Consider the following 27,336-nt stretch of genomic DNA (forward strand, 5'->3'; position numbering starts at 1 on the left):
ATCCATTCACCTTTTCTGCGTCTCACAAAGACACGGTGGTTGGAACCAAAGATCTCAAATTTGGACTCATCAGACCAAAGCACAGATTTCCACTGGTCTAATGTCCATTCCTTGTGTTTTTTAGCCCAAACAAGTCTCTTCTGCTTGTTGCCTGTCCTTAGCAGTGGTTTCCTAGCAGCTATTTTACCATGAAGGCCTGCTGCACAAAGTCTCCTCATAACAGTTGTTGAAGAGATGTGTCTGCTGCTAGAACTCTGTGTGGCATTGACTCGGTCTCTAATCTGAGCTGCTGTTAACCTGCGATTTCTGAGGCTGGTGACTCGGATAAACTTATCCTCAGAAGCAGAGGTGACTCTTGGTCTTCCTTTCCTGGGGCGGTCCACATGTGAGACAGTTTCTTTGTAGCGCTTGATGGTTTTTGCAACTGTACTTGGGGACACTTTCCAAGTTTCCCAATTTTTCGGACTGACTGACCTTCATTTATTAAAGTAAAGATGGCCATTCGTTTTTCTTTACTTAGCTGCTTTTTACTTGCCATAATACAAATTCTAACAGTCTATTCAGTAGGACTATTAGCTGTGTATCCACCAGACTTCTGCACAACACAACTGATGGTCCCAACCCCATTTATAAGGCAAGAAATCCCACTTATTAAACCTGACAGGGCACACCTGCGAAGTGAAAACCATTTCCGGTGACTACCTCTTGAAGCTCATCAAGAGAATGCCAAGAGTGTGCAAAGCAGTCATCAAAGCAAAAGGTGGCTACTTTGAAGAACCTAGAATATAAGACATATTTTCAGTTGTTTCACACTTTTTTGTTAAGTATATAATTCCACATGTGTTAATTCATAGTTTTGATGCCTTCAGTGTGAATGTACAATTTTCAAAGTCATGAAAATACAGAAAAATCTTTAATTGAGAAGGTGTGTCCAAACTTTTGGTCTGTACTGTACCTTTTACACTGACCCTTATCTAGTTAGTATTAAAAGAAGATCGTCACTGAAGTGTACCATTAGATGCTGTTTGTTGTATGACCATTATTGCATCTGAGCAGGATCTTTCTGGGTAAATTTTCCTGCATTGAGTATAGGTGGGGTTACCATTTATACATGTTAAAGGTCATGTGAACACCTGATGTTATTGGGTGTGATAACTGGAGAAAAGGAGTGTATGAGTGGATCACTCTTTTATTGTGTATATGTTAGTCTGTGAGCACTTGCACCTTATTTTATAAGTCTTTGATTAAAAGTTACATTTTAAATTGATACACAGCTATTTCAGTTATTATATACTGTATCATTTCATAATTAAGCCCAATAGCTATACCATATATATCAGAAATATCAGACATCCAGGTAATACCCGCTGGTACCTAAATACCTACACACACTCTGTAGGTTTACATTTTCTCATACTAATTCGTTCCCCCTTTTTCTGTTCCCTACAGGGGAAGACCACCACCATATTAAATTGGTGTACACTTCACATATTATTTGGACCAACTGGATTTCAATTAAGACTTCGAGCCCATACCATTACTGCTCGTGTTTTACCTGCCTCATTTTATGTCGTTTTAATTCTCTACTTTTAAATTTTATCTAATAAACTGATACTGTTTTATCCCTTTTGAGTCCTTTTTCATTTTTATCTACCTATTTATATCCCTCATTCTTGTCTCTTAGTGCAGCGCAAATTATTCCCAAGAATATTAATATACACAAAATTAACCGTAAAACGTATAGGAAACCCACTGAATCTAATTCTATCCTTCAGGCACTTTCTTGTCTCTCATCACAGACCATTAGGAATATTCCTGTAGGTGAGTTGATCAGAATGAAAAGGAACTGTTCTACTACAGAGGCATATAAAGTGGCGTTATCTTTGGTAAAAGAGAGATTGAGACAGAGGGTACGCAGAATGGATGTTGCAAAGAGTTGAATCCATAGTAGATAATATTGATAGGGATGAATTGTTATTCAGTACTAAAAACCAGCACAAAATCAAAAGGAGAATAATAGTAGCTGTATCACATTTTCTATTCAATATAGCCCTGAATACCAAAGGATTGTATCCATAATTAAAAAACATCTTCCAATGTTGCACCAAGATGCTAAATTGGCTAATATTCTACAGAATTCTACTGTTAGATTTGTGGCAAAAAAAGCTAGTACCTTGGGTAATGTTATTTCTCCCAGTTTTTTCCGGGATAGAATTAATTGTACTAATACCTCAAATTGGTTAGCATGCAAAGGTTTTTTCAAATGTGGACATTCTTTGTGTAAATCAAGCAAACATGCAAATATTTCAGCTACCTTTAGTTCTGCGGTAAATGGTAGAAAGTTTCTTGCTACCAGTTTTATAAATTGTAACTCAGCTGGAGTTATCCACTTGATAGAACACATTGAATGTAAAATCCAGTATGTAGAGTGTACTGCGGGTCCACTCAAGAACTAGATCCGCAGACACCTCTCAGACTCGACTAGTTCTACTGCAGTAAATATCTCAGCTTTTTCAAGACATTTTGCTAATAAACATCATGGTTATACACATAATTTCCGCTTTATGGGAATTGATAAAGTTCTGAAACCTGTAAGTGGGGGTGAAATGAAAAGGAAAATACACTGCTCAAAAAAATAAAGGGAGCACTTAAACAACAGAATATTACTCCAAGTAAATCAAACTTCTGTGAAATCAAACTGTCCACTTAGGAAGCAGCACTGATTGACAATCAATTTCACATGCTGTTGTGCAAATGGAATAGACAATAGATGGAAATTATTGACAATTATCAAGACACCCTCAATAAACGAGTGGTTCTGCAGGTGGGGACCACAGACCACATCTCAGTACCAATGCTTTCTGGCTGATGTTTTGGTCACTTTTGAATGTTGGTTGTGCTTTCACACTCGTGGTAGCATGAGAAAGACTCTACAACCCACAGAAGTTGCTCAGGAAGTGCAGCTCATCCAGGATGGCACATCAATGCGAGTTGTGGCAAGAAAGTTTGCTGTGTCTGTCAGCGTAGTGTCCAGAGGCTGGAGGGGCTACCAGTAGACAGGCCAGTATACCAGGAGATGTGGAGGGGGCCTTAGGAGGGAAGCAACCCAGCAGCAGGACCGCTACCTCCGCCTTTGTGCAAGAGCCCCGCAAAATGACCTCCAGCAGGCCACAAATGTGCATGTGTCTGCACAAATGGTTAGAAATCGACTCCACGAGGGTGGCATGAGGACCTGACATCCACAGATGGGGGTTGTGCTCACAGCCCAACACCGCGCAGGACGCTTGCCATTTGCCACAAACACCAGAATTGGCAAAGTCGCCACTGGCGCCCTGTGCTCTTCACAGATGAAAGCAGGTTCACACTGAGCACATGTGATAAACGTGACAGAGTCTGGAGACGCTGTGGAGAGCAATCTGCTGTCTGCAACATCTTTCAGCATGACCAGTTTGGCAGTGGGTCAGTAATCGTGTGGCGTTTCTTTGGAAGGCCGCACAGCCCTCCATGGGCTCACCAGAGGTAGCCTGACTGCCATTAGGTACCGAGATGAGATCCTCAGACCCCTTGTGAGACCATATGCTGGTGCGGTTGGCCCTGGGTTCCTCCTAATTCAGTACAATGCCAGACCTCATGTGGCTGGAGTGTGTCAGCAGTTCCTGCAAGATGAAGGCATTGAAGCTATGGACTGGCCCGCCCATTCCCTAGACCTGAATCCGATTGAGCACATATGGGGCATCATATCTCTCTCCATCCACCAACACCACACAGTTGCACCACAGACTGTCCAGGAGTTGGCGGATGCTTTAGTCCAGGTCTGAGAGGAGATCCCACAGGAGACCATCCGCAATCTCATCAGAAGCATGCCCAGGCATTATAAGGAGGTAATACAGGCACGTGGAGGCCACACACAATACTGAGCCTCATTTTGACTTGTTTAAAGGACATTACATCAAAGTTGGATCAGCCTGTAGTGTGTTTTTCCACTTTAATTTTGGGAGTGACTCCAAATCCAGGCCTGCATTGGTTAATAAATTTGATTTCCATTGATGATTTTTGTGTGATTTTGTTGTCAGCACATTCAACTTTGTACAGAACAAAGTATTCAATGAGAATATTTAATTCATTCAGATCTAGAATGTGTTATTTGGGTGTTTCCTTTATGTTTTTGAGCAGTGTATATATGTATATATATAATTTTATTCAGGATGGGGAGGGGGAACTCGGTCCAAATGTCAAGGATGAGGAGGGGGGGAACCCGGTCCAAATCTTGCATCGGGTTCCATCAGACTGTAATTATGTCGCTGCGAATCATGACTATGTAAAGTTCCCATCTGCTTATGTGGTGCCCCTGCGGGTTCATTCGCCACATTGGTACTGCATCTCACCCAGAGATGTGATACCCCACTCTCAGGTAAGGAGGGAGTACTGCCCGGGACCCACCCACCTGCATCCAACACTACAGCATTCCAGACCAGCAGGTGGGGCAAGATGCACTGGCTTATGCTGAGCCCTCTCCCTGGTTGGAAGTGGGGGGAACTGAGAGAGGGGGAACCATGTAGTGGGTGTGGGTGGAGGAAGCAGGACAAGGAGCCCTTTGAGTAGGAGTATAAAAAAGGTAACCATCTTGGGAGAGTGAGTTCAGTCTGAGAGGAGAAGGAGTGGGAGCAGGAGCTCTGTAGGAGCTCTGCCCAGAAAGAGGAGAGAGGAGTGGACCTAGACTGAGAGGCCCAGAAGGACAGTCTGGAAGAGGACGGGAGCAGAGGGAAGACTCCAGGAACAGAGGGGATCCCAGGGGAACGGCGAGTGTGGAAACCACCCGTGCGCCCAAATCTACAAGGACGTGGAGGGATCAGGCCGCAGAGGGGACCGGCCCCTAACTAGTGGAGAACAACCAGGCTCAGCTAGGAACCGTAGGCAACTGTACTTTCAGGGTGCAGCTGCTCACTACCGCAACTATAATTACAAAAAGGTGGCCGCATAGGATTCAGGGGACTGCACATTGCCCGCCAAAATCCGAGACTACCGGTTTGGGACACTGGTTGCGAGGCGCAGGGCAGAATGGTGAGAGCCAGCACAGGAAGACGACCAAGGAAGGCACACAGAATGGGGTACCGTTAAGTATTCCTGAGATACCTGGGAGATTGCTGATCCCCTCTCTTGGTGAACACAGTACGGCGTGGGAGGTTACCCTGGCGCTGGTAACCTGGAGTCTCAACAACTGTGAGTAAATCTTGAAGACTGCACCTCACTGTGTCCTAGAATTATTGCTGCGCCAACGCTATGACCTGCATTGCACCACACCAACAACATCTAGCCTATAGTATCACTATATCCTTCCCTGGAGCTTAGCTCTGCCTATGGAGAGCTGAACCAACTCTGCTGCGTCATCATCAGCTCCAGAGGATCTGCACCGCAGCGGCGGCCCCATATAGCCGCATATTACAGGTGGCGTCACAAACGTTATCTAGAAAAACTTTATTCCTTTTATTTTATTCCTCTTTTATTGACCCCCCTGGGTCACGGACTGGGTCACTGCCAGAGTGACATCCCCCTGCACCGACCGGCCCGGCTACCGAGTACCCCATGGCCCAGGGGGTGAGTCACTTACCTTACGTATTTGAATTAGTAGAGAAGGTAAAGGCAGTAAACATATGGATGTTTAGGCAGAAATGACCACATGACAATTACAGAGTAATACAGATCAGGAAAGAGGTGAAGTACAGTTGTACGGTTCTCTATCCTAAATAATAAGATGAGGACAGGAAGATACATGCAGAATCTTATCTTCGTGTATAATGTTGATATCCTGTTTTATCTTGGTCTCCAGTATTATCATAGATATATTTCAAATAATGTCTTTTTCTAAATATATATTCCCTTAATGAAATATATTACCCTTCCCCAGGATAAAGTCATCTATGAATTTCTCGAAATCTTCAGCTTCTTCAAAGATACTCAGAATCTTGGTGAAATGGAACATGGACACAATAATGTCTCTGGGATCTCTCATTGTGTAGATAATCTGAAAAAATGAAGTGAAGGATAAGAATGTGCATTTCATACCACAATACAGCTTGTTATTGTTTTAAGTATAAAAATTTAATTAAGTATTACTAATATTAATTATTTAAGTAGGTTTTAAAAGACACGTTACCATATACAGGTGCATCTCACTAAATTAGAATATCATCAAAAAGTTAATTTATTTCAGTTCTTCAATACAAAAAGTGAAACTCATACATTATATAGAGTCATTACAAACAGAGTGATCTATTCCAAGTGTTTATGATTATGGCTTACAGCCAATGAAAACACAAAAGCCATTATCTCAGTAAATTAGAAAAATTAACAAAAAAATACCTGAAAAGGCTTCCTAAGCATTTAAAAAGGTCCCTTAGTCTGTTTCAGTAGGCTCCACAATCATGGGGAAGACTGCTGACTTGACAGGTGTCCAGAAGACAGTCATTGGCACACTCCGCAAGGTCCCAGAGTTCCAATTTTCATTTTGAAATCAAGGTCCCAGAGTCTGAAGGAAGAGTGGAGAGGCACACAATCCAAGCTGCTTGAGGTCTAGTGTGAAGTTTCCACAATCAGTGATGGTTTGGGGAGCCATGACATCTGCTGGTGTAGGTCCACTGTGTTTTATCAAGACCAAAGTCAGCGCAGCCATCTAGCAGGAAATTTTAGAGCACTTCATGCTTCCCTCTGCCGACAAGCCTTTTGGAGATGGAAATTTCATTCTCCAGCAGGACTTGGCACCTGTGCACACTACCAAAAGTACCAATACCTGGTTTAAAACCAACAGTATCACTGCGCTTGATTAGCCAGCAAACTCGCCTGAGCTTAACCCCATAGAGAATCTATGGATTATTGTCAAGAGGAAGATGAGAGACACCAGACCCAACAATGCAGACGAGCTGAAGGCTGCTATCAAAGCAACCTGGGCTTCCATAACACCTCAGCAGTACCACAGGCTGATCGCCTCCATGCCACACCGCATTGATGCAGTAATTGATGCAAAAGGAGCCCCGACCAAGTATTGAATGCATTTACTGAACATACATTTCAGTAGGCCAACATTTCAGATTTTAAAAACATTTTTCAAGCTGTTGGTATAAAATATTCTAATTTACTGAGATAATGACTTTTGTGTTTTCATTGGCTGTAAGCCATAATCATCAACATTAATAGAAATAAACACTTGAAATAGATCACTCTGTTTGTAATGACTCTATATAATATATGAGTTTCACTTTCTGTATTGAAGAACTGAAATAAATTAACTTTTTGATGATATTCTAATTTAGTGAGATGCACCTGTATACACAGTTACATGAAAAAGTTTGGGCACCCCTATTAATCTTAAGCTTAATGTTTTATAAAAATTGGTGTTTTTGCAACAGCTATTTCAGTTTGATATATGTAATAACTGTTGGACACAGTAATGTTTCTGCCTTGAAATTAGGTTTATTGTACTAACAGAAAATGTGCAATCTGCATTCAAACAAAATTTGACTGCAGCCGGGTCAGAGCAAGAACAGGGACAGACACGATAGTCACTTCAGTACCTTTTACTGATGGAAAATCAGGCACATCCCGGAGCACTGTAGGGTGAAGGGTGCATATCAGGATCCTCCCCAGTGAGCGGGTGTAGGGCCTCCTGTCTCTTGCCTTTGCGTCGTAAGTTTCTGACCTGCCTGGAGCTAGGCCTACCTTTGTCTCTGTTCTGCACCTGCTGACCTTGTGGTAGGGCCTTCTGTTGGAGATCACTCTCCCTATTCTTTGGGGTCTCTGTGTTTCCTGACCCTGGTACGTATCAGCTTTTGGTGATCCTGGGACATGTTGCTCGCCAGGGGTTCCGGTCGTTTTCTACCGGTCATGAAGATCCACGTAGACTCGGACCCGGTGTCCGGTATATACTTCGGGGTGAGCTGGTTAAGCTCCTCTGCCCCCCTATGTTACTCACTTTCCCCTCGCCTTCGGCCCCACTCGAGGCCCTCACTAGTCTACACACACTGCAGCCGGGACGCTGCTCTTCTTCGCCGCTCTCAGAGTGTCGACACACTCCTAGCTCTCTATCCTGAGCTCTGTGAGTTCTAGTCTGGACTCACTCTACAGACTGTACTGAACTCAACTTTGCAGGAACTGCTAGGCTCTGGCTCGACTGCACTGAGTCCTTCTGTGTCTGAGCAGGAACTGCTGAATCACTCTCTGGGCTGCCTGGCTCCACCTTCCCTTTATATATCCCTAACAGGCTCCCTCTGGTGGTCTGAGGTGGAAGGTGGAGGTGTGTGAATGCTTATGAGGGCCTCTTGTGGAAGAATCCGTTTATGCACTCCTCTAGGATCTGTGGCACTCATGCGCATCTGGGCGCCACATTTCCATAAAATAACTATTCTACAGACTCTTTTCTTGAAAATATGAATTGCTACTCTTCCTTTCTTATTCCTCCTTAAAATGTATTACCTTGTCACGCAGGTGATACATTCATTTTTGTAGGAACTGTTGATGAACGTGCTCACCACTACTCGGTACTCGCCTGAGCATCACTGTGCTCGACAAGCTCGCACTCGGCAAGTGTTTCCGGGTTGCTCGGGCGGAAGCTCGGATCCCCGTCCTGCATGTTTGGTGCTCTTTAGAGAGCCAATGAACATGCAGGGATTGCTTGCCACGCACTGTAATGCCGTAGCCATGTTGGTTGCGGGCATTACAGTGATTGGCTGGCCGCACAGCGTCATCAGGTCATATAAGACCTGAAGCCACTATGCTCGTCACCGTCTACCCCAGACATAGGCAGAGTAGGGAGATCAGCTGCTGAATCAGGTAGAGATTTGCTTGTTTATAGTTATTATAGGTATTCCACAACATATACAGTGGATTGTGAAAGTATTTGGCCCCCTTGAACTTTTCTACCTTTTGCCACATTTCTGGCTTAAAACATAAAGATATAAAATTCAAATTTTTCTTGGAAGAATCAGCAACAAGTGGGACACAATCGTGAAGTGGAACAAAATTTATTGGATATTTTAAACTTTTTAAGCAAATAAAAAACTGAAAAGTGGGGCGTGCATTATTATTCGGCCCCTTTACTTTCAGTGCAGCAAACTCACTCCAGAAGTTCAGTGAGGATCTCTGAATGATCCAATTTTGTCCTAAATGACTGGTAATGATAAATAGAATCCATCTGTGTGTAATCAAGTCTCCATATAAATGCACCTGCTCTGTGATAGTCTCAGGGTTCTGTTTCAAGTGCAGAGAGCATCATGAAGACCAAGGAACACACCAGGCAGGTCCTAGATACTGTTGTGGCAAAGTTTAAAGCCGGATTTGGATACAAAAAGATTTCCCAAGTTTTAAACATCTCATGGAGCACTATGCAAGCGATCATACTGAAATGAAAGGAGTATCATACCACTGCAAATCTACCAAGACCCGGCCGTCCCTCTAAAGTTTCATCTCAAACAAGGAGAAGACTGATAAGAGATGCAGTCAAAAAGTCCATGATCACTCTGGATGAGATCTACAGCTGAGGTGGGAGAGTCTGTCCATAGGGCAACAATCATTCGTACATTGCACAAATCTGGCCTTTATGGAAAAGTGGCAAGAAGAAAGCCATTTCTCAAAGATATCCATAAAAAGTCTTGTTTGAGGTTTGCCACAAGCCACCTGAGAGACACACCAAACGTGTGAAATAAGGTGCTCTGGTCAGATGAAGCCACAATGCAAAACGTTATGTTTGGCGTAATAGCAACACAGCTCATCACCCTCAAAACACCATCCCCACTGTCAAATATGGTGGTGGCAGCATCATGGTTTGGGCCTGCATTTCTTAAGCAGGGACAGGGAAGATGGTTAAAATTGATGGGAAGATGGACGGAGCCAAATACAGGACCATTCTGGAAGAAAACCTGTTGGACTCTGCAAAAGACCCGAGATTGGGACCGAGATTTATCTTCCAAAAAGACAATGATCCAAAACAAAGCAAAATCTACAATGGAATGGTTCAAAAATAAATGTATCCAGGTGTTAGAATGGCCAAGTCAAAGTCCAGGCCTGAATACAATCGACAATCTGTGGGAAGAGCTGAAAACTGCTGTTCACAAACTCCCTCCATCCAACCTCAATGAGCTTGAGCTGTTTTGCAAGGAAGAATGGGCAAGAATTTCCACCTCTTGATGTGCAAAACTGATAGAGACATACCCCAAATGACTTGCAGTTGTAATCGCAGCAAAAGGTGGCGCTACAAACTATTAACTCAAGGGGGGCCAAATAATATTGCACGCCCCACTTTTCAGTTTTTAATTTGTTAAAAAAGTTTAAAATATCCAATAAATTTTGTTCCACTTCAAGATTGTGTCCCATTTGTTGTTGATTCTTCCCCCAAAAATTAGAATTTTATATCTTTATGTTTGAAGCCAGAAATGTGGCAAAAGGTAGAAAAGTTCAAGGGGCCCAAATACTTTCACAATGCACTATATATATATATATATATATATATATATATATATATATATATCTATATCCATCTGAACTGAGAGTCCTTCTGAGGACTTATCCACCTGCATATTTTCAGTGGTGAAGGTGATAGCAGGAGTTAGGCAGGTAGGCTTGGTATATGACAGACTGCAGTGCATGATACAGCACTAGAGATGAGCGGTGTTCGACTCGAACTGTTCGCCAATCTCAAATTCGAGCTGTTTTGGCGGTGTTCGAGCCGTTCGGCGAACACGAACAATTTGAAAAAAATTCGGCTGTTCGAGGTTATGTTCGATAACTGTTTGTGCACCAAAATCATAACTGGATTTTTTCTCAGTAATGCTGAAAATTAATGTTAATACGCAGTTTGAGTGTACAGCGGGGCGGGGGGAGGGGCAGGGGATGGATCTATGCATAAATAATGAAGATCTCCATTTTTTTTTCTCTTTCCCGCATTTACAGTGGGGAGGTGCAATCTGTCAGCCTATCAGCAGCGCACACACGGAGCGAACTGCTTTTTTTCACACAAGCAAGGGCATGTGTCATTGGCAGTGTATGTCACATGTCCTTGCCCTATAAGACCCAGCCATTTTCCCCGTCGCCACCATTTTCTCACTGCTGCAGCTGCGTGTTAGACGGCACCGCTGTTGCAATGTGCGCTATACTTTGTTAATTTCAAGCCAATTTTCGCACAAATCTACAGATAGATTGGGAGTAGGAAATAGTTGTGATTGCAGTCCTTTTGAGGACTAGGTTACATCATTTCCTACGACTTTTATCAGGCAGGTCTGTGCTCTTAAATAGATAGGTTGGGAGTAAAGAATAATTGTAATTGCAGTCCTTTTGAGGGCTAGGTTACATCAGTTCCTATCACTTTTATCAGGCAGGTCTGTGCTCTTAAATAGCTAGGTTGGGAGTAAAGACTAATTGTAATTGCAGTCCTTTTGAGGGCTAGGCTACATCAGTTTCTATCACTTTTTGCCAGGCAGGTCTGTGCCAGTACTGTGCAAGTATTTTTCACAGCATTTGGCTAAATCTAGCTAAGCAAATCCTTTTTGGCCTCTTGCAGTGTGTGTTAGTCAGTGGAGTAGCCTATCTGTGTTGCAAGCTACACCACCTGTGTATAGAATACAAATTTTTTTACTGCACCTAGCCAAGTAAAACCTTTTGGGCATAGCATCATTCTATTAGTCCATCTATACTAACCTCCACCAGGTTGCAAATTCAAAATAATTTTTGTCTGCATCTAGCTCTGAAAAAATATTTGGGCTTCAGCTTGTAGGAGTGTGTGGGACTTGTTCTATTAGTCCATCTATACTAACCTCCACCAGGTTGCAAATTCAAAATAATTTTTATCTGCATCTATCTCTGAAAAAATATTTCGGCTTGGGCTTGTAGCAGTGTGTGGGACTTGTTCTATTAGTCCATCTATACTAACCTCCACCAGGTTGCAAATTCAAAATAATTTTTATCTGCATCTAGCTCTGAAAAAATATTTGGGCTTTGGCTTGAAGCAGTGTGTGGGACTTGTTCTATTAGTCCATCTATACTAACCTCCACCAGGTTGCAAATTCAAAATAATTTTTATCTGCATCTAGCTCTAAAAAAATATTTGGGCTTCGGCTTGTAGCAGTGTGTGGGACTTGTTCTATTAGTCCATCTATACTAACCTCCACCAGGTTGCAAATTCAAAATAATTTTTATCTGCATCTAGCTCTGAAAAAATATTTGGGCTTGGGCTTGTAGCCGTGTGTGGGACTTGTTCTATTAGTCCATCTATACTAACCTCCACCAGGTTGCAAATTCAAAATAATTTTTATCTGCATCTAGCTCTGAAAAAATATTTGGGCTTGGGCCTGTAGCAGTGTGTGGGACTTGTTCTATTAGTCCATCTATACTAACCTCCACCAGGTTGCAAATTAAAAATAATTTTTATCTGCATCTAGCTCTGAAAAAATATTTGGGCTTTGGCTTGTAGCAGTGTGTGGGACTTGTTCTATTAGTCCATCTATACTAACCTCCATCAGGTTGCAAATTCAATATAATTTTTTTCTGCATCTAGCTCTGAAAAAATATTTCGGCTTGTAGCAGTGTGTGGGACTTGTTCTATTAGTCCATCTATACTAACCTCCACCAGGTTGAAAATTCAATCTAATTTTTTTCTGCATCTAACCCAGTCAATACTTTTGGGCTAATACCACAGTTTGGCCACTCAGCTCTGCTCGGTTCCCATCCATTGTTTTTTGTGCAAACAACTCCAGAGTTGTGAATTAGTTAACCACCAAAATGAGTGGAAAAAGGCCTGCTGCTGATGGAAAGGGGAATAGGCGTGTTGGGAAGGGAAAAAAAGTTTGTGTCCGTGAGGTAGGTGTTAAATCAACAGTAACATCTGCAAAAGAAAGACCATCTTCCAGCCAAACTAAGATGTCTACTTCTTTTAGCGGACAATGTGATAAGATCCCTTTCTTACGGCCACGCCAATCGCTACAAATTCCAGATGAGGCACAAAAACAGCAGGTGCTTCAATGGATATCAAGTGCTCCTTTAAGTGGGCTCTCCTCCACCTCAACTTCAACATCACAAATACTCCAGTCCTCAGAGGTGTCACCCCAATCGCACTTGCTTCCTCACAGCTGCCAAGTCTCCAGCTGCCCGTCTGAGTATGGGGTAGAACAGATGGTTGAGTCTGCAGAGCTGTTTACTCATACTATAGCCTGGGAATCAGAGGTCGGCTCCAGAGCTTCTGTGAATCCAGACGAGGAAATGATCTGCACTGATGCCCAGAATCTTTATGAGTCGGATCCAGGACCAGACGCAGAAGGTTCTGACCATAATGTAGACCCTCGTTCCCAAACTGTAACTCCTGTTGGTGGAGACAATGAGGAAGATGATGATGAGACTCAAATACCTGATTGGAGCGACAACTTTAGTTTTATGTCAGGGCAGGAAGAGGTTGGCTCTGAGGACGACGGGTGTGATAACACACAGGGTGATGATGACGAGGTTGGAGATCCCACTTACTGTCAACGCACAGTCAGCCAGTCGATGAGGTCAGCAGAGGAGGTGGAGGAGCATGCTAGTGACGACGAGGTCAGGTTGCGCCTTCCTGGACAGAGACGTAGTACTGGAAGCATGTTAACAACTGCATCCTCAAACACAACTCTGCCTCTGACCACAAGTCGTGGTGGCTCTTCAGGTCGCATGGGTGCTAAGCCTTGCATAGCCTGGGCATTTTTTCAGATCGATAAAGATGACCCAACTCGTGTTATCTGTATCATTTGTCAGCAAAAGCTAAGTAGAGGCCAAAAATACATAGTTTGAGTACTTCATGCATGAACTGGCACATGGATATGAAGCATAAGTTGCAGTGGGAAGCTCACTGTGCTACAAAGCGGCCTAGCCGGCCGTGCCAACCACGGTCTGCCACATCTTGTGCATCCGCAGCCTCTTCATCCTCTGTGACTGGGGGGACAGCAGTCACACCTGTTTTGGGACGCAGACCTGCCACCTCTTTACCCGCAACAGCCAGCGTGATTGGCAGGTCATCATTTTCTTTGGAGGTGGAAACACCAGCTGGTGTTCAGCGCTGTGCGACATCGATAGCACAAACTTTGGATCAAGGCAACCTAACATGTCCGCCTGCATCTTCCTCACAGACCGGCAGTTTGCCGGGGACACCCTTCTCAACCCCGTCTAAGCACAACAGCCAGCCCTCGGTCCCTCAGATGTGGACAGGTAAAAGACCATTTCCTCCTAGCCATGAGAAAGCTAAGAGGTTGAATTTCACCATCTGCAAGCTCTTGGCTACAGAAATGCTTCCTTTCCGCCTGGTGGACATAGAGGATTTTCGAGACCTTATGTCCGTCGCAGTGCCCCAGTACCAGATGCCAGTTGGCACTACTTCTCAAAGAATGGTGTGCCTGCGCTACACCAGCATGTCGCACACAACATCACCGCTTCTTTGAGAAACTGTTTGTGTGACAGGGTGCATTTCACCACAGACACTTGGACGAGTAGGCATGGACAGGGGCGTTACATGTCGCTGACTGGGCACTGGGTAACTATGGTGACAGCAGGACAAGGGGCTGCTGTCCAAGTCTTGCCGTCCCCATGAGTTGTGCGTCAATCCTCTTTATCTCAAAGTTCCTCCACTGCTTCTGCCTCCTCAACCTCCTCTCGGTCCTCCACCTGCACCCAAAGCCTGTCTGGTCATGCCACAAGTTTTCTAACTGCGCAGAGGGGATCCTGCACACCTCCTTACTATGCTGGCAGCAGGGCTCAACGTCATCAGGCGGTTTTTACTTTGAAATGTCTGGGAAATGTGAGTCACACAGCTGAGGAGTTGTGGTCAGCTCTGGAGAACCAGTTTCATGAATGGTTGTCTCCACTGGACCTGAAACCAGGGAAGGCCGTGTGCGACAATGCTGCAAACCTCGGTGCGGCCCTTCGCCGGGGCAATGTCACACACGTGCCTTGTATGGCTCACGTGTTGAACCTGGTTGTCCAGCAATTTTTACCCACTATCCCAGACTAGATGGCCTTCTGCAGAGGGCACGGTCGCTGTGTGCTCACTTCTGCCATTCGCATCCCGCAGCTCAGCGACTTACATCTCTACAGAAGTCGTTGGGCCTGCCACTTCACCGGCTAAAATGCGATGTGCCTACCCAGTGGAATTCAACTCTGCACATGTTGCAGCGACTGTGGCAGCACCGACAAGCCCTGGTGCAATACGTTGTGACATATAGCCTGGGCCAATGAGATCCAGAGGTGGGGCAAATCACGCTGAAGGAGTGGTCTCAGATCAGGGACCTATGCACCCTTCTGCACAGTTTTGAAATGGCGACGAAGATGTTCCATGCTGAAGATGCCATTATCAGCATGACCATTCCGGTGATTTACATGCTGGAGCACATATTAAACAGAATTCGGAGTCAGGTGGTGGCACAAGAGGAGGTGGAGGAAGTAGAGGAGGAGTTGTATGCGGAAGGGCTAACATCTGCAAGGTCCAGACGGTCGGCAGCACCAAGGCGGCAGGCATGTGAGGGTGGGGGAGATGGTTTTATCAGGGCGCATGGTAGCAGCCAAACTAGTGAGGAAGGTGCAGGAGCCCAGGAAGAAGTGGAGGAGGAACTGATGGAAGACTCATCAGATGAGGGAGACCTTGATCACATTTCTGTTGTGCGAGGTTTAGGGGAGAGGGCAGAGGAAGGAAGCATGATTGTTACCTCGCCACCAACACAACAGGGACTTGGTGCTCCTGGATGCGCAAGACACATGAGTGCCTTCTTGCTGCACTACCTGCAACATGACCCTCGAATTGTGAGAATTAGAAATAATCCTGACTACTGGGTTGCCACACTGTTAGATCCCCGGTACAAAAGTAAATTTGCAGAAATTATTCCTGCCATAGAAAGAGATGCACGCATGCAGGAGAATCAGCAGAGACTGTTGCAGAATCTTACATGTGCTTTCCCCCAAAACACTGGTGGTGCACGTAGTGAATCTCACAGTTCCAACTTGCCAACCGTGGGACCATCGAGTGTTCAGCACTCAAAATGTAACAGAAACACAGCATCTGCTGGTAACATCAATTTTGCGGAATCATTTCACCACTTTTTTAGCCCATCCTTTGCAAGGCCACAGGAGACAAGAAGTCTGACACATAGTCAACGCCTAGAAACGATGGTACAGGAGTATCTCCAAGTAAACATTGAAGCCATGACTGTGTCACTGGACCCTTGCTCTTTTTGGGCTTCCAATCTGGATAAATGGCCAGAGCTCGCCACTTACACCTTGGAGATCTTGTCATGCCCCGCAGCCAGCGTTCTGTCTGAACGTGTGTTCAGCACTGCTGGTGGTGTGCTGACAGATAAGCGCACGCGGCTCTCCACTGATAATGTAGACCGACTCACGTTCATAAAGATGAACAAATCATGGATCCGAAATGACTTTTCTACCCCTGTGTCATCCTGGGGAGAGTAAAAGCTTGATGATTTGTTAAAATCACCTCACCAACCATTTTAAGCTTTCAAATTACTAATCATGTTTATCTGTATCTTGGCTGGAAAATAATTTGGGCCTTGCAGCAGTGTGCAGTACTGATTCTATTAGGCCATCTATACTAAACTCCACCAGATTTAAAATTACTAATCATGTTTATCTGTATCTTGGCTGGAAAATAATTTGGGCTTTGTAGCAGTTTGCAGTACTGATTCTATTAGGCCATCTATACTAAGCTCCACCAACTTTAAAATTAATAATAATTTTTAGCTGCATCTAGCCCGGAAAATAATTTTGGGGCTCCTAGATGCGTAAGACACATGAGTGCCTTCTTGCTGCACTACCTGCAACATGACCCTCAGATTGTCAGAATTCGAAGTAATCCTGACTACTGGGTTGCCACACTCTTAGATCCCCCACACTCTTCGATCAACCTTTTCATTTTAATAAAGAACAAAAAAATGGTCATTTTTGAAATTATAAGCATTAGCAGGTTATTAGAAACTGAAATCAAACAGTTTTCAACTCAAAACTTTATTCTAGGTGATGTTACATTTGCACATAGGACCCCTTGTTCAAAAGGAGCTTCTGAACTCTCTCGTCCATTGAATTTGTCAGGTTTTGGATGGTTTCTGCTTCAATTGTTTTGCATGAGGACAGAATACCCTCCCAGAGCTGTTGCTTAGATGTGAACTGCCTCCCGCCATTATAGACACTCCTTTTGATGATGCTCTAGAGGTTCTCAATGGGGTTGAGGTCAGGGGAGCATGGGGGTCACACCATAAGTTTGTCCCCTGCTCAGAAGACACTCTCTTTAAAAAAGCCGACCGGCAATACAGCAGCGGCGTACACCGGTACCCGAAAATTTAGACAAGAAGGAATAGAGCATCACACATAGATTAGATAGATAGAAACAGGTCAGTCACATATATAAGAAGTACAATGACAGTGTTGCTTACTGTACTTGTCATTTAGTGTTAAAGGATTTATTTAAAAAAATATTAGTGTTTTCATGCACCGTCTCTTTAAAAAAGCCGGCCGGCAATTCAGCATCTGTACCCGACAATTTATAACAGAGAGAATAGAGCATCACACATAGATTAGAGAGATAGAAACATGTCAGTTACATTTATAAGAAGTACAGTGATAGTGTTGATTACTGTACTTGTCATTTAGTGTTAAAATAAAGGATTTATTAAAAAAAAAATTGGTGTGGGGTTCCCCGTAATTTTAGTCTCTAGCGGAGGTTAAGCAGACGGCTGGGGCAGATGTTTGAAGCCTGGGAAGGGGGTAATACCCACGGAGCTTCCCAGGCTACTAATGTCAGCCCCCAGCTGAATACCTAGCCTTTACTAGCTATTAAAATGGGGGACCCCCAAAGACATTACGTGGGGTCCCCCCTATTTTAATAGCTAGCAAAGGCTAGGCAGACAGCTGGGGGCTGATATTAATAGCCCAGGAAGGGTGCCATGAATATTGGCCCCCTCCTAGGCTAGAAACACCAGACGTCAGCCGCCCCAGAAATGGCGCATCCATAGGATGTGCCAATTCTGGCACTTAGCCTCGCTCTTCCCACTGCCCTGTAGCGGTGGCAGTGGGGTACTAGGGCTGAGGTTGATGTCAGCTTATAATGCCAGCTGACATCAAGCCCAGGTTAGTAATGGAGAGGCGTCTATAAGACACCCCCATTACTAACCCCATAGTCAAAGTTACAAAAAAACACAAACACCCAGAATAAAGTACTTTAATTGAAATAAAGACACAATTCTTTATTGTTCTAAATTAAACCATACTTACCATCACGCCCATTCCAGCTGAAGCCAACGATCTCCTCCAATAAAAGTAAAATAATAAAACAGCATCATCCTTAACTTTCCATGGTTCCCACGACAGCTTCAGCTCTGCTACATTCACATGACAGGCTGGACCGCAGCAGAACGCTGCCATCCAGCCTGTCATCCCGCAGACACTGAGAAGTGCAGGTATGCTTGCGGTTCTCCGTGTCAGGCTGTGACGGCATAAAGATGAGCCGAGGTAATGTCCAATGAACTCAGCTCACCTCATGCACGTCACTGACAGCGTGGGAAAATTCTCCTGCACATGCGGTGAGTGCAGGAGAATTTTTCCACGCTGTCAGTGACGTGCATGAGGTGAGCTCATGTCCAATGAACTCAGCTCACCTCATGCACGTCACTGACAGTGTGGGAGAATTCTCAGCGCTTGAGCGGGAGAATTCTCAGCGCTTGAGCAGGAGAATTCTCCCACGCTGGGATGGCATTGAGATGACAGGCTGGATCGCAGCTGAGCGCTGCCATCCAGCATGCCATCCTTCAGAGACACTGCAGAGCGCAAGCATGCTTGCGCTCTGCAGTGTCTATGAATGATGGCAATGCTTGCGCTCTGCAGTGTCTCTGAAGGATGGCATGCTGGATGGCAGCACTCAGCTGTGATCCAGCCTGTCATCTCAATGCCATCCCAGCGTGGGAGAATTCTCCTGCTGAAGCGATGAGCACTGAGAATTTTCCCACGTTGTCAGTGACGTGCATGAGGTGAGCTGAGTTCATTGGACATGAGCTCACCTCATGCACGTCACTGACAGCGTGGGAAAATTCTCCTGCACTCACCGCATGCGCAGGAGAATTTTCCTACGCTGTCAGTGACGTGCATGAGGTGAGCTGAGTTCATTGGACATGAGCTCACCTCATGCACGTCACTGACAGCGTGGGAAAATTCTCCTGCACTCACCGCATGCGCAGGAGAATTCTCCCACGCTGTCAATGACGTGCATGAGGTGAGCTGAGTTCATTGGACATGACCTCGGCTCATCTGGATGCTGTCACAGCCAGACACTAAGGAGCGCAAGCATGCCTGTGCTTCTCAGTCTCTGCGGCATGGCAAGTTGGATGGCAGCGTTCTGCTGCGGTCCAGCCTGTCATGTGAATGTAGCAGAGCTGAAGCTGTCGTGGAAACCATGGAAAGGTAAGGATGATGTTGCTTTATTATTTTATTTTTATTGCAGAAGACATTGGCTTCAGCTGGAATGGGCGTGATGTTAAGTATAGTGTTGAGCCACCCCCGTAGTGTTCGAGTTCGGTTCGGTTCGTCGAACACCCGTGTGTTCGCCGAACTGTTCGTCGAACTGTTCGTCGAACACCTTCGAACACCGTTAAAACCAATGGCAGGCAAACAAAAACACATAGAAACACATAGAAAACACCTTCAAAGGTGTCCAAAAGCTGACAAACTGCTCAGAAGACACAACTAACACATGGAAAAGTGACAAGTACATATAGTCATGCGAAAAGAAAAGAGGTGGAGGAGTAAAAGGAGGGGGAGACACAGATATAGGCATGTCATGCCCTTCTAAAATCCAAAAAGTGAGAAGCCGAGACGGCCAGTCCGCTCCTGCCCGTGCCACCTCCGTGTCGCCGGGTTTGTGCCAGAGCCGCGGTGAACCCTGACGGCCAGCCCCCCTCTCCCAATACTGGTGCCTGTCCGCTGGTGGGTCGAGAGAGCCCCCCTGTGGTGGAGGCAGCTCTAAGCTTTTTAATTTAAATTGTCCCTCTAATTTGAATGAATACACTTTAAATCCATTTACAAGGATCTATTGGAGGGCAAGTCTCATGCCAGCAGCCGCGTAATTCCAGCTCCAGTAGCGTCCACTAAAGCTGCTGCAGTTAAAAAGCTTTTATAAGGATCGAGCTCGGCTGTCCACCGCAAGGCATCCTAGTGCCAGTCCCAGCCCCTATGCCTTGGGGTGCCTCCTGATGCTCTTCACTAAGTATCCCGTGGTCCCGAAGCATTTCCTTTGAAAAAATTAAGTGTCCAAACTACAGGTGGTGTAGCTTGCTTAACAGCCGGGATAATCCGCTGACTAGCAGACACTGCTACTAGGCACAAAGTATTTCCTGGGCTAGATGCAGTTAAAAATTTGTAAGTAGATACTCTCGTTGGATGCTGAGAAAGCATTCCATAGAGTCTCCTGGCACGCCATATATGATTCTCTTAAAAAGCTTGGGGTAGGGGTCTAGGGGACCCTTTTATAGCCAAAATCACGGCCCTGTATCACAATACGTCACCTAGGCTGAAGATAAATGGAACTGTAGCACCGAGGGCTCGGTTGCTACAGACGTATTGCACCTCACCCAGAGGTGTGATATCTCACTCTCAGATAAGGATGGAGTGTGGATCAGGACCCGACACCTGCATGCATTACACCACATTGCCGTGGGGCAGGGCGACCAATATGCCCCTGAGATGGGCACGACAGTCCCTGTCCCTGGCTGGAGTAGGGGGAGGGAACACTGAGGAAGGGGAACCCTGCAGTGCAGGAGCAGGGAGGAAGCAGTTCCTGGGTGCATTGAGAAGGGAGTATAAAAGGTGGGCACCATCTTAGTTCAGTGCAGAGAAGTCTGAGCAGAAGTGGCAGGGAGCAGGGGCTCTGCATGAGCTCTGCTCCGGAGGCGGGCCTAGTAACAGAGGCCCAGGCCTGCAAGAGGGAGAAGGAAGGAAGAGGAGCGGAGAAGGCTCCAGGAACGAGGAATAAAGGGATCCCAGGGGTGCGGACGGGCGAGTCGCCACCGCACGCCCGAATCCACCTGCGTGGAGGGGTCAGGCCAAAGGGGGAGACCGGTCCCCGAACTAGTGGAGGCAGGAAACGACCCTCAGCTAGAAACCGTAGGCTCTGACATTTTATGTGGCGCAGCCCCTTGCTCCACCCGCTAGGAAGGCACCACATAGGGTCAGGGAAACTGGCGCCAAGTTTACCAAGAGGAGGCCCGAGGCAGCCGGACAGAAGTGTTGGTAAGAAAGGCCAGACAAAGGACACACAAAGGGGGTCCTGTGAAGCGCTCCAAAGTTATCTGGGAGTTGTCTGAGCCCCTCACCTGGTGAGCACAGTACGACGTGGGCAGCCGTTACCTGCAGACGTGGTCTGGATAATAAGAACTGTGAGTAAAGGCCCTGAACTGCATCACTGACTCCGTGCCGTTACTGCTGCTGCCCTGCACCATCACCCCCATCCTCCGCATACACTGCCCTGAGGCTATACTCCTCCCGTGGGGAGTTATGCTACGCTCTGCTGCACCCACAACACCAGCCTTAGCGGTCTGCCCTGTAGCGGCGGTTCACTCTGACCGCAATCCACGGGTGGCGTAGTCGGACATTTAAACATCAAAACCACATAAATAGTTCCGCCACTGGTTTGACCGCCCTGAGCCACGGAACCGGATCGCCGCCACGAAGACTACAACCACCAGCATCCACCAAAAAGGGTCCGGCTCCGGGTGTCCCAAGGCCCAGGGGGTGCGTCAGAACATTTTCATCACCTTTCACAATCACCAATGGGACAAGGCAGGGATGTCCTCTGTCCCCTCTCTTATACATCCTAGTGACGGAGCACCTGCTCTCATCAATTCGCCATAACCCCAATATTAGGTGGATTGAGGTGGGAGGCACCGAGTACAAGTGCTCTCTATTTGCTGATGATGTCCTAGTATATATCACTCAATCACATATATCCATCCCTGCTGTTATGGCTGAAATAGATCACTTTGTTACATGGTAAAATTTTAAAATCAATGCAGCGAAGTCTGAGGCCCTCGATGTCTCCCTCCCTAAATCCATATAGGATTCCATCCAGTCCAACTTTCCCTTTGCCTGGCCCTCACAGGGTATCAAATACTTAGGAATTCCTATTCATAGAGACCTCTCCCATTTATGTTATCTTAATTTTGGGCCCTTTATGTTTGAACAATTCCATACAGACCACGGTTGGCAAGTTAGAACTGTAAGATTCACTACGTGAACCACTGGTGTTTTGTGGAAAAGCACATGTACACCGCGTTCCAAATTATTATGCAAAAAGTGTTTAGGAGTGATAAGGGAAGAATTTGTTTGTTTGTCAGTTAAACTCATTGATGGTGATGTGTGTCAGGGCTCTTTATATCACTGTAAGCAATTGCAGACACCTGTGCTAATTAGTTTGGCAGGTGTGTCCAATGAAAGGCAAGACTACTTAAGAAGGCTCTCTCACATTATTAAGCAGCCTACATTTTCTGCCAAAATGGGAAAGAAAAAGGATGTGTCGGCTGCTGAGAAGCAACAAATTGTGGAGTGTTTAGGTCAAGGCATGACTACAATCAACATTGTGCGATGATCAGGATGAAGTGTCTTGGCAATCAAGAAGTATGTAACTGATTCACAGTACACACGTGTGCGTGCTGATAAGGGCAAATTGAGGACTCTTTCCTACAGGCAATTACGTCAGGTTGAAAGAGCAGCGGCAAAAAAGCCTTGTCATAGCAGCAGACAAGTTTTTGAAGCTGCTTGTGCCTCCAACGTCCCCCGAACAACAAGATGCAGGGTCCTTCAGAGGTTTGCAGCTGTGCATACGCCATCCTGTCGACCTCCTCTATCCACTTCACACAAGCAGAAACGGCTCCAGTGGGCCAAACATTACATGAAGACTGATTTCAAAACTGTTTTGTTCACGGATGAGTGCCGTGCAGCGCTCGATGGTCCAGATGAATGGAGTGGAGGATGGCTGGTTGATGGACACCCCACGCAAACACGGCTACAGCGCCAACAAGGAGGAGGTGGAGTAATGTTTTGGGCTGGAATCATGGGGAGAGAGATTGTCGGCCCCTTTAGGATCCCTGAAGGCGCTAAAGATGAACTCCATAATGTATGTGGATTTTCTCAAACAGCACTTCCTGCCATGGTTCAAGAAGAAGAACCGTGTATTTCACAGCAAGATCATTTTTCTGCATGATAATGCACCATCTCATGCTGCACATAAAACATCTGCATCTCTGGCTGATATGGGCATAAAAGGGGACAAACTTATGGTGTGACCCCCATGCTCCCCTGACCTCTACCCCATTCAGAACCTTTGGAGCATCATTAAAAGGAGTGTCTATGATGGCGGGAGGCAGTTCACATCTAAGCAAGAGCTCTGGGAGGGTATTCTATCCTCATGCAAAACAATTGAAGCAGAAACCATCCAAAACCTGACAAATTCAATGGACGAGAGAGTTCAGAAGCTCCTTTCGAACAAGGGGTCCTATGTGAAAATGTAACATCACCTAGAATAAAGTTTTGAGTTGAAAACTGTTTGATTTCAGTTTCTAACAACCTGCTAATGCTTATAATTTCAAAAATGACCATTTTTTTGGTCTTTATTAAAATGAAAAGGTTGATCGAAAAGTTTGGGGGATCTAAGAGTGTGGCAACCCAGTAGTCATGATTACTTCGAATTCTGACAATATGAGGGTCATGCTGCAGGTAGTGCAGCAAGAAGGCACTTATGTGTCTTGCGCATCTCGGAGCCCCAAAATTATTTTCCGGGCTAGATGCAGCTAAAAATTATTTTTAATTATAAATCTGGTGAAGCTTATTATAGATGGCCTAATAGGATCAGTGCTGCACACTGCTACAAAGCCCAAATTATTTTCCAGTCAAGATACAGATAAACATGATTAGTAATTTGAAAGCTTAAAACGGTTGGTAGGGTGATTTTAACCAATCATCAAGCTTTTACTCTCCCCAGGATGACACAGGGGTAGAAAAGTCGTTTCGGATCCATGATTTGTTCATCTTTATGAACGTGAGTCTGTCTACATTATCAGTGGAGAGCCGCGTGCGCTTATCTGTCAGCACACCACCAGCAGCGCTGAACACACGTTCAGACAGAACGCTGGCTGCGGGGCATGACAAGATCTCCAAGGCGTAAGTGGCTAGCTCCGGCCATTTATCCAGATTGGAAGCCCAAAAAGAGCAAGGGTCCAGTGACACAGTCGTGGCTTCAATGTTTACTTGGAGATACTCCTGTACTATCGTCTCTAGGCGTTGACTATGTGTCAGACTTCTTGTCTCCTGTGGCCTTGCAAAGGATGGGCTAAAAAAGTGGTGAAATGATTCCGCAAAATTGATGTTACCAGCAGATACTGTGGTTCTGTTACGGTTTGAGTGCTGAACACTTGACGGTCCCACGGTTGGCAAGTTGGAACTGTGAGATTCACTACGTGCACCACTGGTATTTTGTGGAAAAGCACATGTAAGATTCTGCAACAGTCTCTGCTGATACTCCTGCATGCGTGCATCCCTTTCTATGGCAGGAATAATTTCTGCAAATTTACTTTTGTACCGGGGATCTAACAGTGTGGCAACCCAGTAGTCAGGATTATTTCTAATTCTCACAATTCGAGGGTCATGTTGCAGGTAGTGCAGCAAGAAGGCACTCATGTGTGTTGCGCATCCAGGAGCACCAAGTCCCTGTTGTGTTGGTGGCGAGGTAACAATCATGCTTCCTTCCTCTGTCCTCTCCCCCCAACCTCGCACAACAGAAATGTGATCAAGGTCTCCCTCATCTGATGAGTCTTCCATCAGTTCGTCCTCCACTTCTTCCTGGGCTCCTGCACCTTCCTCACTAGTTTGGCTGCTACCATGCGCCCTGGTTAAACCATCTCCCCCACCCTCACATGCCTGCCGCCTTGGTGCTGCCGACCGTCTGGACCTTGCAGATGTTAGCCCTTCCGCATACAACTCCTCCTCCTCTACTTCCTCCACCTCCTCTTGTGCCACCACCTGAATCCGAATTCTGTTTAACATGTGCTCCAGCATGTAAATCACCGGAATAGTCATGCTGATAATGGCATCGTCAGCACTAAACATCTTCGTCGCCATTTCAAAACTGTGCAGAAGGGTGCATAGGTCCCTGATCTGAGACCACTCCTCCAGCGTGATTTGCCCCACCTCTGAATCTCGTTGGCCCACGCTATACGTCAGAACGTATTGCACCAGGGCTTGTCGGTGCTGCCACAGTCGCTGCAACATGTGCAGAGTTGAATTCCACCGGGTAGGCACATCGCATTTTAGCCGGTGAAGTGGCAGGCCCAACGACTTCTGTAGAGATGTAAGTCGCTGAGCTGCGGGATGCGAACGGCGGAAGTGAGCACACAGCGACCGTGCCCTCTGCAGAAGGCCATCTAGTCTGGGATAGTGGGCTAAAAATTGCTGGACAACCAGGTTCAACACGTGAGCCATACAAGGCACGTGTGTGACATTGCCCCGGCGAAGGGCCGCACCCAGGTTTGCAGCATTGTCGCACACGGCCTTCCCTGGTTTCAGGTCCAGTGGAGACAACCATTCATGAAATTGGTTCTCCAGAGCTGACCACAACTCCTCAGCTGTGTGACTTACATTTCCCAGACATTTCAATGTAAAAACCGCCTGATGACGTTGAGCCCTACTGCCAGCATAGTAAGGAGGTGTGCAGGATCCCTTCTGCGCAGTTAGAAAGCTTGTGGCATGACCAGACAGGCTTTGGGTGCAGGTGGAAGACCGAGAGGAGGTTGAGGAGGCAGAGCAGTGGAGGAAAAATGACATAAAGAGGATTGACGCACAACTCGTGGGGACGGCAAGACTTGGACAGCAGCCCCTTGTCCTGCTGTCACCATAGTTACCCAGTGCCCAGTCAGCGACATGTAACGCCCCTGTCCATGCCTACTCGTCCAAGTTTCTGTGGTGAAATGCACTCTGTCACACACAGAGTTTCTCAAAGAAGCGGTGATGTTGTGTGCGACATGCTGGTGGAGCGCAGGCACACCTTTCTTTGAGAAGTAGTGCCGACTGGGCATCTGGTACTGGGGCACTGCGACGGACATAAGGTCTCGAAAATCCTCTGTGTCCACCAGGCGGAAAGGCAGCATTTCTGTAGCCAAGAGCTTGCAGATGGTGAAATTCAACCTCTTAGCTTTCTCATGGCTAGGAGGAAATGGTCTTTTACTTGTCCACATCTGAGGGACCGAGGGCTGGCTATTGTGCTTAGACGGGGTTGATAAGGGTGTCCCCGGCAAACTGCCGGTCTGTGAGGAAGATGCAGGCGGACATGTTAGGTTGCCTTGATCCAAAGGTGGTGCTATCGATGTCGGACAGCGCTCAAGACCAGCTGGTGTTACAACCTCCAAAGAAAATGATGACCTGCCAATCACGCTGGCTGTTGCGGGTAAAGAGGTGGCAGGTCTGCGCCCCAAAACAGGTGTGACTGCTGTCCCCCCAGTCACAGAGGATGAAGAGGCCGCGGATGCACAAGATATGGCAGACGGTGGTTGGCCCGGCCGGCTAGACCGCATTGTAGCACACTGAGCTTCCCACTGCAACTTATGCTTCATGTCCATGTGCCGGTTCATGCATGAAGTACTCAAACTATGTATTTTTTGGCCTCTACTTAGCTTTTGCTGACAAATATTACAGATAACACGAGTTGGGTCATCTTTATCGATCTGAAAAAATGCCCAGGCTATGCAAGGCTTAGCACCCATGCGACCTGAAGAGCCACCACGACTTGTGGTGAGAGGCAGAGTTGTGTTTGAGGATGCAGTTGTTGACGTGCTTCCAGTACTACGTCTCTGTCCAGGAAGGCGCAACCTGACCTCGTCGTCACTAGCATCTTCCTCCACCTCCTCTGCTGACCTCATCTCTTGGCTGACTGTGGGTTGACATTAAGTGGGATCTCCGACCTCATCATCATCACCCTGTGCGTTATCACACCCGTCGTCCTCAGAGCCAACCTGTTCCTGCCCTGACAAAAAACTAAAGTTGTCGCTCCAATCAGGTATTTGAGTCTTATCATCGTCTTCCTCATTGTCTCCACCAACAGGAGTTACAGTTTGGGAATGAGGGTCTACATTATGGTCAGAACCTTCTGCGTCTGGTCCTGGATCCGACTCATAAAGATTCTGGGCATCAGTGCAGATCATTTCCTCGTCTGGATTCACAGAAGCGCTGGAGTCGACCTCTGATTCCCAGGCTATAGTATGAGTAAACAGCTCTGCAGACTCAACCATCTGTTCTACCTCA

General features: G+C 46.1%; 1 protein-coding gene across 2 annotated transcripts in view; it reads right to left on the reverse strand.

The window, feature by feature from the left end:
• LOC141172259 (sulfotransferase 2B1-like) overlaps positions 1-27,336 on the reverse strand; it is a 649,758-nt gene that overhangs the window by 347,967 nt on the left and 274,455 nt on the right. For both annotated transcript variants that reach the window (XM_073656257.1, XM_073656258.1), the window contains exon 4: positions 5,896-6,022. In XM_073656257.1, the coding sequence (XP_073512358.1) occupies positions 5,896-6,022 (127 nt within the window). The remainder of the gene's footprint in view (positions 1-5,895; positions 6,023-27,336) is intronic.

This window comes from Phyllobates terribilis, unplaced genomic scaffold (genome assembly GCF_046119375.1).
Source record: "Phyllobates terribilis strain yellow unplaced genomic scaffold, ASM4611937v1 Scaffold_12__6_contigs__length_324123572, whole genome shotgun sequence".
NCBI classification, from domain to species: domain Eukaryota; kingdom Metazoa; phylum Chordata; class Amphibia; order Anura; family Dendrobatidae; genus Phyllobates; species Phyllobates terribilis.